We start from the raw sequence: 13,536 nt of genomic DNA, 5'->3' as shown, positions 1-13,536 counted from the left end.
CTTAGGCCATACTAGTCTACCTAGATCGCCATTAAAGCTCGTTACCCAAAGCACATGGGTGGGCTCCAAAAGTATGTAATCAAGTTTTTTACTCTCCACTTCTTTCTAGTGCAATTCAGTGCTTTATATTATGTTAATCCAATTTCTTCTATTATGTATTCATATATGGTATCAGAACATAGGCTCTAGGCAAAGCTTATTTTTGGTAATTTGCTATTTGAAACAGATTTGGAGAGATGGCCCAACCTACAAATAACGTAGCCACTTGTGCCTGCCCTCCACCTTTTGGTGATGGAAAGTTGGATGGAAAAATTTCACTCTTTGGAAGTTCAAGATTAGGTCCATTCTTGATTCATATGAGTTATCGGAAATTACAATAGGGGTTGATATAAAGTCGGGTCCTACTTTGGATCTAGTAGATCCACTACAAACCATATCACCAAATCCTATTTTCGCTTGGGCGTGGAGGTGAAGGAATGCATATACACAATTTGCCATTGTCACATCAGCATACTACCACATCTTCTGAAGCATGACAAGTTCTAAAGAACTAGTATGAGATGAGAAATCAGACAAGGATTCAAAATCTTGAGAATCAAATTGTAGAAAAAAGGCATTCTACTATAAGTTGTTTGTGATGACCCTAATTTAACATACTGCCACAGCTTCTTCTAAAGTATGGCAAGTTCTAAAAGAACCAGTATGAGATAAGGAATCCAACAAGGATTTAAAACCTTGAGAATTAACTTGCAACAGAAAGGCATTCTAATGGAGAGTTAATAGAGAAGTTTATATTGTGAGAAATAATTTACAAGATTAGGCACATGGTAGTGGTGGATCACTAAGACCAGTGAAAGAACTGGCACACAGGTACATCAGAGTGTTGCCTTAGAAGCATGATAGTTTGTGGTGATCTGACTGAACACATAGGTACACAACCCACCTCTCACTTTTGAGGAGTTTGACGCAATGTTGGTGGAGGAGGAGATGCATTTCAAAGCCAGAGATGGTAGCAACACGACATTCTCAGCTAAATGCAAAGCTAGTAAGGGGAAGGGCTTCGATAACCCCAATGCTTATAAAAAGAAGAAGAAATCTAAGGTAAAGTGTTTTTATTAATGGACAAGCCTGCTCACATGGTCAAAGCATGTAGGCAAATGAGAAGAATAATAATTTGAAACCTTGAAAGAAGGAGTAACCCACAAGAATAGTGCTAAAGAGGAATTGTAGCTGCTTATGGAAATAGAAGAAACCTATGTAAAAGCAAAAAATTCCTTTGGTTAATGGATCATCTTGACATATGACTAGTCAAAAGGGCTGCTATACCTCCCTCAAGCCTCTGGGGGAGTCCATCCTAGTAGCGTTTAGGTCGGAACGATGCCAAATTCCTAGCCATGGATTCAAGTGCCATCTCTTTTGTTTCTAGAAAATGTGATACTAAGAAGTTGTCTGATGTGCTTTATGGGCCAGATATCAAAAGGAATCTACTGTTGTATGTTGCCATAACTGATCGTGAATTGAAGTTTCTCTTCGATAAGGCTCATGTAATCATCATAGATGCCAGTAGTGGCAATGTCATTGGGAAAGGAATTTGACATAATAACTTATATGAATTCTGGGATTTTTACAGCTCGAGACGATGTTGAGACAAGCAAGGTATGGCATGAGATATTTGAGCATCTCAGCTTCATAGTCTTAAAAGAGATGCAAAGGTCTAGAATTGTGGCACATCTATCAGCATTTTCACAGATGTCATGTGTGTGAAGCTTGTATGATGGGCAAGCAGCATATTGGTAAGAAAGCAAGAATCATGCAAAGACTCCTCTAGAGCTTGTACATGTAGATCTATGTGGTAAAATGCCCACCACTGCATTGCGTGGTTCTTCCTACTTCTGATCAATGACTTTAGTAGAAAGATGTGGGTGTATTTTCTTCAAGATAATACTGAAGCTTTTGGACTGAAGCTTTTGGAAAGTTCAAAATATGGTATAACTTGGTAGAGAATGAGATACGAAAGATGCTGAAGAAGTTTTGAACAGATTGAGGAGGAGAATTCACATCACGTGGGTTCAATGCCTACTGTAAGGACCGAAGGATCAAGAGAGTTTTGACAATTGCTCATACTCCACAACAAGACGAGGTTATAGAGAGTGCAAGAATCGCATATAGTGGGGGAGATGGCACGGATTATGCTCAAAGGAAATGGATTATAGAATTCTTTTTAGGCTGAGGTAGTTAACACTGCAATGTATATCCTTAACAGGAGTTACACAAAAGCAGTGAAGGGTATGACACCTCAAGAAGCTTATTCAGGTAAGAAACCCTCACTTGCATATTTCAAGACATTTGGTTGTGATTATTTGTGGATGTTCCAGACTCATCCATAACCAAATGGGATCCCAAGAGCAAAAAGTGTATCTTCTTAGGGTACAATATGGAGTAAAAGGGTTATTGACTATATGATCTTAAGGTAAAGAAGATAATTATTATGAGAGAATGATTGAAGTCAGCAACAAGTGGAAGCAGAGTAGAGACTTGGAACAGCCAACAATGATCTAACACGTGAGCAAAATGATGAATGAATTAAATTGCAAAATGATGAATGAATTAAATTGCAAAAAGTATTTTCTTATATACAACACAAATAGCCAAGTCGACCAGTAGAAGAAACCCATGACTGGTGAAAATACCCATGACTAGGGAAAAGTGCCTAAAAATTTGGGGAGAAATACCCACGGCTAAATAAAGTACATCAGATAAATATGCTCCATAAATGGTGGAATAAATGGGATAAATGTTAGAGATGAACATATTTGAACATGTCCTCTTAGCTCTAGCACGATGGACCGACTCCCATATGGGTCAAGAGCTAGTTAATAGAATCTTGAGGAAGAGGTTAGTTAGGTTGTCTTGAGAGGGACAATACTCTAGATAAATGATGTTGCCAGTGCAACCAACTCATGGACAAAGTGAAAATGGACCTCAATGTGTTTGGTTGTGTCGTGAAAAGATGAAGTTTGAGCCAATGCCAAGGCTCTCTGGCTATCTGTAAAAATGCATAGAGGAGTCCGAAACAACATAAAGATTACTCAGCATCTGCATCAACCATCTGCATCAACCATAACAGCTCACAACAAGTATCCAAGATTACTTAACATCTACATCAACCATAACAACTCACAACAAGTATCCAAATAGGCCTGGCACTCAGCCGCCTTAGTAGAAGAAATTGAGAATGTATCCTGCTTCTTGGATCGCTCTAGGAAATGAGGCTGAAACTTGAAGTGAAGCAATTACCAAAAGTGGGACCGCTTGGTATCCTAGTCACTTGCCCAATCACCATCAAAGTATCCAATAAGCTCATTGCCTCCTCTAAAGGAGAGACCATAGTCCAAGGTACCAGATAAGTATCAAAGAACCTTGAGAGTAGCCTTCTAATGAGAATGTCGAGGACTGGAATAGAACTGACTAAGAACATTAACATTGTAAGAAATGTCGGGCTTGGTGTAAGTCAACTGAATAAGAGAACCCACAAGCCTCCCCAGTGTATTGTGTACTATCCTCAAAGATGGGAGAAGAATCTTCTCGAGAAAACTTTGAGTTAGGATCCATCGGCAAACAAGAAAGAAAATGGCACTTTGTCATCCCAAGTGTCTCCAGGTGGTGTTGTAGATATCTGTAGTACTGGCTAAGGAAAACATCGTTAGGATTCTGATAGACCTCCATACCAAGAAAATAGTGGAGAAGTCCTAAATCAATCATCTCAAAAGTGAGAATTAAATATGACAAAGCTATTCAATGTTGGTAGGATGAGAGACATTGATCACATCAACATAAGAGAGTTAATGATCACATTAACAAGTCATCAACAATCTTGGCAGGAAGAGAGCAACTGATCACATTAGCAAGTCCTAAATCAATCATCTCAAAAGTGAGTTAAATCTGACTGGAATTGTTCAATCTTGGTAGGATAAGAGCCGCTGATCACATCAATGTCATCAATAGATTAAAGCATCCTGAGCAAAGGCATAGAGATTGCTATCTACAAAGCATCTCTAGAAGCCAAGGGAAAGAAAGAATGCATCAATCTTATCATACCATGCCTTGGGTGTGCCTGCTTCAAACCATAGAGGGCTTTGTGTAATTTATACACGTTACCCTCGTGTCCAAGAAACCTAAAAAATGGAGGTTTAGGGTTTAGGGTTCAACATGGACCTCCTCATGTAGGTTGCCACCACTGAGAAAGGCAGACTTGACATCCATCTGATAAACTGGCCAATGAGGATGAGCAGACAGAGCAAGAACTATCCAAATAGTGGTGTATTTGGCTGTAGGAGAAAACATTTCCTTTTAGTCAATACCCTCAATCTAGGAATACCCCCTTTGCAGCCAATCTGGCTTTGTGTTTGTCAAGAGAACCATCAACATGAAACTTGGTCTTAAAGACCCGTTTCATGGCTTTAAAGACCCATTTAACCTCAATGACCTGCCTATGTTTTTGCCAAGAGAACCATCAGCATGAAACTTGGTCTCAAAGACCCACTTGACCCCAATGACCTGTCTATGTGTTTGTCCAGAGAACTATCCGCATGAAACTTGGTCTCTTAAAGACCCACTTGACCCCAAGGAGCTACTTATATAAAGACCAATCCACAAGCTCCTATGTACCATTATGGAATTAATCTCGTCCTCCATGGCCGCCCGAACTGAGGAAGAGAAAGAGCCTCGTATGCTCATCCTCTTTAGCTGTAGTCGGATCATATGACTGCACCATTGCACTCATCAAGCCGAGGTTACAAGAATGACGAAGCTACTATAATCTTCGTGCCCGTGTCAAAGGTGCTGCTGAGGAGTCAGACCTATAACCAAGGAATTTGCATTTCTTGGATTTGGGATCAAATTTGGACCTGGTAGAATCAGGGATACAAGCATGGGCATCACAACCTAAAACCTTGAGATGTGAAACTGAAGTTTTCTGTCATGTAAAAGCCTCCTCCGTCATATTAGCAACCGCCTTTGGTTGATGATGTAGACAGTAGTGGTCACAGCTTCTCCCTAGAAAGAGGGAGGAAGATTGGAAGAAGAAAGCATGGTACGGGCTTGTTTTTGCATTCAACCACACCATTCTGTTGTGGATTACCAAGTGTGGAGAACTCACGGCCAATACCTTTCTGGGAACAAAAGTTGTGCATGGCTTTAGAGATGAATTCTCTTCCATTATCTGAACGCACTTGTCAAATCTTCTACGTGGTTGAATTCACCAAGAGATACACCCAAACTTTACATGAGAAATCATCAATAATAAGCATGAAGTACCTGGCACCACCTTGGGTAATCATGTGCATGGGACTGCACAAGTCCATATGTATAAGCTCCAAGATGTGACAAGCTTGATGAGTAGCCTCATGAGGGAAAGGCTCTCTATGTTGCTTGCCATGCAAATAAGCGACACAAGTGGAGTGGGAGGGTTCTAGCTATAAAAGACCCTTGACCATCTACTAAGAAGAAAGCTGTTGAAGAGAAGCATAGTTCAAGTGCCAGTAGTGAGCATGCCACAACATTGTATCCACCTGAGCTACCAAGGCATGATAGCTTTGAAGAAGAAGTAGAAAATGAGACTGTGACTCATTCAAAGAGCCACCAAAGTCCTTCAACGTGTAAAGATTTCCTTCATGTACACATAAGGCAACAATATGCAAGGTGTTGGTATCAATGACCTCAAGAACTGAACTATCAAAGTACATGTTGTAGCCTTTCTCTACAATCCAAAACACTGAGAGCAGATTGCTAGAGAGCTTGGGAACATAAAACACATCTTGGATAGTAGAAGGCTGGCTAGGATAAGAGTTAAGTTGCACATTACCCACACAAGACGTCCCAAGGTTAGAAGCATCGCCAATGGACACCTTCGAAGAGCTAAGCCGAATGTCGTATCAAATAGACCTATCATGAGTCATGTGAGGTGGCAAGAACATGTGAGTCTATGGAAAGCTCCTCAATGCTACTGAAGACAGTCACCTTGGTGGGTGGAGAGGTTTGATTGGTCTTTGCAAAACCACCTTCTCTCTTCTTTTTGTTGTGAGAGTCATGTTGAATGTGACCTTTGTGACTACAATAATAGCAAGTAAGATCCTTATAAGTAGAATTATTAGCAAGTTTACAGTTAACTTTGTACTGGTGGAACCCTTTGATTGCCATTTTCCTTTTCCCTTAACTTGAAGAAGGGTCTCTGAAGCACTCTAGCTTGTTTTCTTCCTTGTAGCTCTATCCTGAAGCATGCCAACAATAGTATGTAGATTGGAAGTAGTAGCAAGAAGTAGTGAAATAGTATATCATAAAAAGATGACAAAGTTTCAAGCAATTTGGCGAGGAGCCAATGAACAAAGTCTTCATCAGTAGCCCTGCTCCCCAAAGAGAGACCAACTGCTTCTAGATGGTAACAAACTCCATGATGGAATCCATAATGTTGGCAGTATCAAAGATCTTTAAGTTTGTAAGCTGATTCTCCAAGCAAAGCTATAAACTTGGCCTTGAGCTCCATCATCTTGGCACTAACTGTCGAAAAATCACTCTTTTATATATTGTTTCATGTAGATTCAACATAACGATAATGAATATAAGCTCTTAGAAAGCCTGGGAGACACTTCTCATGTATTATAATATGTGATGTTTTCTACTTGAAGTGACCTTGTAAACATGGTAGCTTTCTAAGCACCTGAATTCTTCCTGTCCTTTTGCCTGCTTGTGTATAGCTAGCCTCATTGTTATTTGGCATTGTAGATAATGCACGGCTATTATCGTGCAAGCATGGTACATTCAATGCTTATAGAGCAGTCGGTATTTAAGTTATAGCATATGCCATAGTTCTTGTCAATAAGTACACCTTAAAAGGATGGGTTCAAGTTTATAGCTTCTTCCTCCACAAACAAGTTTATGAGAAAAACTTGTACTTCCCTTTGAGTTCCACAAGAGACACTCTCATGTATTCATATGCAAGTGAGCTTTAAAATACAGCAGCTTTGCCGAGCCTTCACTCATTCGAGCATAATGACATCTACCATTTTCAACATCAAAGACCACTCTTTGACTAAAAAAGATTGCTTTACACAATGCATACACATTCCAAACCTCTTGTGAACTTGTCCTTGCAGATCTATGAATGCGTAGTACTGTGGACCTACTCAACATTCCATGTGCAGCATTAACCGACTAGCCACCACGCAAGCAACTTGCACTCAAGTATTTGAGCATAAACTTGCTTTGCTTTAAAGTCTTTGGCAAGTATAGGGATGTTTTGATACCATGCAGAAGTATCGTACATGGCAAGTTAACATGTCATCTTCTTCATTCAAGATTTCATCAATTATCAAGCATGAAAGCATTACCTTACACACTGTATTCCAAAAGCCACAGAGCTCAAGCGATAATACTGAGTCACGACATGCTTAAGGTAACTATGGACATGCCTAAAGGTTACAGTTCAGAATATTCCGCACGAATCGTCAGCAGACAGGTCTTAAGACTCTCCCATAAAGCAGTGCAATAATTGTACAATTTTGTTCTCAATGGACATTCGGCCATTCAAGAATCCTATTATGTCATTCCATAACACAAAATCCAATCATATGCTATATTTACAGAGCCATCTCCGCTTGTAATGCAGCAAGCTCGTCTTCTTCAGCGCTAGTTTGAGCTGGTATCCGCTGAGGTCGGGCAGGCTGCCTCTGTGGCGGGAGGGAATGTAGTTGGGGGGCAGGAGCAATCGTTGCTGGCTGAAGCAGCTGCTCCTCCAGCTCTGCCCCCTCCAACTCTTCCAATTCAGCCTCCAATTCATCCTGATAGACATGATCAGAGGTTGCAATTCAAGACGGAATTGAGCAAACATTAAATAAGAAGCAAAAACCACCAAAATTACCTCATCAAAATCAGCAGTTGCTCCAATAGGTGTAGCCAAAGCCTCCTGAATTTGCTTCATATTCTCCGTTACCTCATTGATCTCATCCATGGTCTTGTCCACATCATCAACTTTCCTGTATGATTTGCATAGAACAACTTTCACAGCTTAACCACACAAACTCAAAGGTCGACTTCCAAATTTGAAACCAGTTTCAGCTCAACCAAACTCACGTAGATTTGTGCATGGCTTTCATGGCTGCCGCTCCTGTTCTCAAAGCATCAACAGTTTCTGTTGTGGCTTTTGCACCTTCCAACAAAATCATCTAAAAAACACCCTTAGTCAGAAAGGCACGGTAAGCTTCCCATTCTTAATCAAAGCCATCGTATGGTAGCTTGCTGTTCCCTAGGCTCATTACACATACAGCACGCCTTTTGCTGACAGGAAGGTAGAGGACGGCAGGCTCGATTGCCATGAAAAGTAATCCCCCGCCTGTCATCATCATATTTTCTAGCACCATAGACAGGCGGGCTGTATGTGTAAGCAGCCTTCATCATGTAAGCATGTAATCAAACCAGCCCGTGAGGTGTGGAAATGACCTGATCGTGTATACGCAGCTGAAAATTCCCAAGTTGCTCAACTTGCACCTCGTAAAGCTTCTTCCTCTTTAGGCATTGAATGGCAGCTACACATGAAACTTATATGTGAAGAAAGTGCAGTAGACAAACCCTCATAATGAAATGGTATAAAATGCTCCAAGTCTGCTTGTAAACCTCTCTTATTCCTTGCCCTGGTGAACTCCTTTGCTTTCTCCACTTCCAAGGCAATTTTCTTCTGTAATACCTTCTCCTTTTTCTCAAGCATCTCCAACGTCTGATTGAAGAGATTTCAACACAAACTTTATTAAAAAGTTAATGATAAGAACCAATACAAACACATCTAAACCCTTTGTGACTGATATAAAGGCAATGCCTTGAAAATAAGTGGACCAATGAGGTTAAACATCTAAAACAGAGCATAACTTTTGCTATGTATGTATACCAACTAGTGTCTTTTCGACCTGTTGAAAAACAAAAGCATGCATGTAAAGTTGTAATCGTAGGGACACTCCCATACTTTGTACTTGATGTAAGCCTAGTGGGGCGTGCCATGACAGATTCCACCATGTATCCAAGAGATAGAAATATAGAGAGAGGGAGGGAGAGAGAGAGAGAAGGGTTTAGGGAACTTTGCACAATACAACAAGTCCCGCCCCCTTTGAAGAATTTATTCAAGAACAATCCACCGGCTCGCAAGCCAGGATCAATACAACCAATGAATAAAAAAGCAAACAAATATGCTGATGTAGGAACCCAAGTCAATGTCGAAGTCAAGGCACAAGATTTCCGATGCCGAGCACACACAGGGATGACCTACAAGAATCTGTCACCGGGTTAGTACCAAATCCAAGTCCAAATCCAGATCCAAATCCAAGTCCAAATCCAGATCCAGATCCAGATCCAGATCCAAGTCCAAATCTAAAAAACTCCAAGCTCGTACACGAGGTACACACAGGAGATGTGTAGATGACGAAGTATATGTTGATCAACAGGCTTGCACAAAGACGAATGAACCAAGACAAGTCTATGAAGCTGTATGGCAGCCACTATATGGTACAAAACTGTGGTTGGCGTAGTTCAGCACGTGATACACAGCTGATTCAGGTGGCAGTGCTGGTGGATGGCAGATCAGGTGCAGCACTTCAGCCGGTGGCGGCCAGGTGGCAGATGGCAGCCAAGCGCAGATGGTGGTTGGCGGCGGCGAACAGGTGCAGCAGCCAAGCAGTTCTGATGGCGCAAGGTGGCGGGCAGTCAGGCAACGACGGCGGTAGCTGCGCTGAACAGCAAGTGCAGGTTGTACAGCAGCAGGCATACAGCAGGTAGGGGCAAGCAGGTGGCACAAACAGACTGGGCAGCACTGGCTGGTGCTGGCAGAGGTGGCTGCAACGCTGGCAGCAGGTGGAACAGCGACGGCTGAGTGGCAACAGCGCTCAGGTAGGTGGTGGCACTGTTCTGACGGTGGCAGCCAGACCAGCAGGTGATGGCAGCGATTGTACGACAAGTGGCAGCACAAATCAGTGGTTGAAAAACTCCACACTTGGATTGATGATGGCGATGAGCTTTAGTCTTCAACCTTGATCTCCACACCCACTCGATGATGATGAAGAGGTTGCTCTCCAACTTGATGCTTAAAAGGAGCTTTGCTTTTTGCCAAAAGCTAGCCAAGCTTTTGCTTTTACCTTTTTGCTTTGCTTTCATGTTTTTCACTTTATACAATAAATATTATTCAAATATAGCCAGCTTTTTCCCAAAGTTCTCGTGCTTTGCTTTTCTAGCTTTAGGGCCTTGCTTTTTGGCCCTAGAGCTGCTTTTTGAAAAAGCAACTTTTTGCTTTTTGGTCCGACTCAGTCTCCTCTTGCCAGTGGTGCGGTCAACAAAATTTGACTTTTTGCTTTTCTCTGCCTTTTGACCAAAACTGGCGCTTTTCCATGTCCCCATGCCTTCTTCCACTAATCCTATGTCCGCACAATAGGGCTTTGTTCTTGATGGTACTTCTTCATGTCTTATCACAGGTGTTAGATAAGATAAATGCATACTTACCTCTTGCAAAAACTAGACAAAAGCTAGTCAACAAACAGGTATGCATCATTCGCGTCTAGTGGGTATTCCAGGCACTACCAAGGTAGTCTAGAGACAGTGGACTATCACATGCCATAAATCCATGCATTGTCCACACATCAAAAACAGCACACAAAGTCAAAGAAATTCAAACATACATCAATATACAGCGCACAAGTAAAGATTGTCCTATCTGGTCTCATCAAAAATCGGTGCTAAGTTATCTGGCTCCCATATGGCTCCACATCATTCACAACCTCCACGGTCAATGGGGGAAGCTGCAAGGAGGTTCCGATCGCATGCGGAAGCGGTGGGAAGCCTTCTTGAGACTTTGGAGGCCTGGCCCTTTCCTCACAGATAAAGGCAATGACCTCATTTGGCATTACAGACCACCTGTGTGGTTGTTTTCTCCCCCTCCCTCTGTATGAGATAGCCTTCTCCTCATAGAGCAGCCAACCGGAGGAGAAGCATCTCTTCCCCTTATGATCACTTGTTTAATGCATCCTGTTTGCCAAAACAAATGCACATATCCTGTGTGCCCTTCAGGTATCTCATGACACCTTTCACTGCTTCCCAATGCTTCTTGCCAGGGTTGGCCATGTATCTAGAAACCACTCCCACTGCAAATGCAATGTCCGGCCTAGTAGCAACCATGGCATACATGAGACTGCCACAAGCTGAAGCATACGGAATCTTGGCCATATCAGCCCTGCCACTATCTGACTGTGGGCTGTCCATAGCACTGAGTTTCACATATGGAGGCAAACGAGTACTAGTTTTCTTCCCCCCGTCCATATTGAACCTCTGCAAAACTTTGCCAATGTATTCCTTCTGAGACAAATACAACACATGCTGATTTCTGTCCCGAAGTATCCGCATACCCAAAATGTGATTTGCATCACCCAAATCCTTCATATCAAAGGTTTGATGCAGCCTCTGCTTCAAGGCATCCATCTCTTTACGAGATTTCCCGGCAATCAACATATCATCAACACACAAGATGAGGATCAATAGACTGCCATCCAAAGCTTTCTTGGTGTACAAGCAGTGATCTATGTCACTTCTCCTGAATTTCTGTGATTTCATGAATGTATCAAATTTATGATACCATTCCCTTGGTGCCTGTTTGAGACCATAAAGACTCTTTTTCAGCTTGCATACAAGCTTCTCCTTTCCACTCACTGCATAACCCTTTGGCTGCTGCATATATATCTCCTCATGGAGATCACCGTGAAGAAAAGCAGTCTTCACATCCATCTGAATCAAGTCCAGATCATCATGCGCAACCAAAGCTAACACAGCTCTAAGTGTGGTCATTTTGACCACTGGAGAGAAGATCTCATCAAAGTCCACACCATATTCCTGCTTGAAGCCCTTAGCCACTAACCTGGCTTTGTATCTTGGCTTTGCATCAGGTGCAACTTTGAGCCTGTAAACCCACTTGCATGGCAAAACCTTCTTGCCTGCAGGCAAATGCACCAACTTCCATGTTCCATTTTTGTGCAGAGAATCCATCTCTGACTTCATGGCACGCTCCCATAGAGCCTTGTCTGCCCTCTGTAAAGCCTCCTTATAACATGAGGGCTCCCCACAGTCAGTGAGCATCAAGTAGTCAACCCCTGGAACAAACCTGTCAGGGGCTCTGGAGGGTCTAGTGGACCTCCGTACCCAATGACCATCATTTGCAGGTTGCTGTCCAGCCTGCATATCACCCATTGGTGGCTCCTGTTCCATGCCATAAGGCTGAAATATCATGCCCGGTATCTCCTCTAACTGTGGTATATCCATAGGGATATCTTCTGCCATCTCTGGCTGTCCATTTGGACCATTTTCAGCACCATTTAAGGGCTGGTTTTGCTGCTGTAATGGCTGATTTACAGCCCTTTGTTGTTGTCCATGATGTCCATCATCATCAAAGATGACTCTGCCAGGCTCCTGTTGCTTTGCAGGCTCCTTATACATGCATGTTTCATCAAAAATGACATCATTGCTGCGTATAATCTTTCTATTCACGGGATCCCAAAGTCTATACCCCATTTCACCTATGTCACCATATCCTAGGAATATGCATCTGTGAGACTTAGGATCAAGTTTGGTGCGCATTTCCCTGCGTATGTGCACGTACGCAACGCAACCAAACACTCTCAAGTGCTTGTATGACGGAGGCTTCCCTGTCCATACTTCTTCTGGCACTTTCCCACCAAGCCTCGTGTTAGGTGACCTGTTTATAAGGTGAACGGCTGTCATAACAGCTTCAGCCCAAAAACCATGAGGTAACGCAGCATGTGACAACATAGAACGGACCTTCTCCTGAATGGTCCTGTTCATCCTCTCTGCTGTCCTGTTTTGTGGAGGATCATAAGGAGTAGAGAGCTCCCTCTTGATGCCTTTAGCATCACAAAAGTCCTGAAACTGTTTGGACATATACTCTCCACCATTGTCGGAACGCAAAGCCTTCAGTGTTTTGCCAGTTTGATTCTCAACAAGAGCAACAAACTTCTGAAACACTGAGAATGTATCACTCTTCAAACGAAGAGGATAGACCCACACCTTGCGTGTGGCATCATCAATAAAAGACACAAAGTATTTTGCCCCTCCCAAAGAAAGCTGAGACATCTCACATACATCTATATGCACAAGCTCTAACTGAGCATCTTTCTGTCCAAGAGCTTTCTTGTGGGGGCACTGCAGTTGCCTGCCATATATACAATGCTCACAAAACTGAAAACTTGAAAACTTTAGAGAAGGCAAGTAACCCAAACGAGACAATTGCTCCATTCCCTTGACACTCATGTGTCCCAACCGGCTATGCCACATAGAGATTTCCGGCAGCTCGGTTGCATTTACATTAGCATGGTGACAAACACTTGCATGCATAAAGTAAAGAGTGTCCACCTTAGAGCCTCTGGCAACAACCAGTGAGCCCTTACTAATCTTCCACTTTCCACGACCAAATGTGGTAACATAATCAGCATCATCAAGCTG

The 13,536-nt window shown here is 42.4% G+C and overlaps 1 protein-coding gene across 3 annotated transcripts in view; it reads right to left on the bottom strand.

Annotated features, from left to right (window-relative positions):
• Window positions 1-7,340: 7,340 nt before the first annotated feature.
• Window positions 7,341-13,536, bottom strand: part of LOC147635690 (vacuolar protein sorting-associated protein 32 homolog 2-like) — a 41,387-nt gene continuing 35,191 nt past the window's right edge. For 2 of the 3 annotated variants that reach the window (XM_086803089.1, XM_086803090.1), the window contains 5 exons: window positions 8,668-8,767; window positions 8,494-8,579; window positions 8,128-8,219; window positions 7,916-8,030; window positions 7,341-7,835 (listed from right to left, as the gene is read on the bottom strand). In XM_086803089.1, coding sequence (XP_086659215.1) covers window positions 7,635-7,835; window positions 7,916-8,030; window positions 8,128-8,219; window positions 8,494-8,579; window positions 8,668-8,767 — 594 coding nt within the window. In that variant the 3' untranslated portion in view covers window positions 7,341-7,634. Of the gene's footprint in view, window positions 7,836-7,915; window positions 8,031-8,127; window positions 8,220-8,493; window positions 8,580-8,667; window positions 8,768-9,246; window positions 9,269-13,536 lie in introns of those variants that run through there. The other variant, XM_086803092.1, reaches the window with a different exon arrangement.

The sequence above is a fragment of the Cibotium barometz genome, chromosome 9 (genome assembly GCF_041138505.1).
Source record: "Cibotium barometz isolate CiBa-2024 chromosome 9, ASM4113850v1, whole genome shotgun sequence".
Lineage (NCBI taxonomy): Eukaryota > Viridiplantae > Streptophyta > Polypodiopsida > Cyatheales > Cibotiaceae > Cibotium > Cibotium barometz.
Note: the sequence above shows the minus strand (reverse complement) of the source record. Positions and strands in the feature narration are given on the sequence as shown.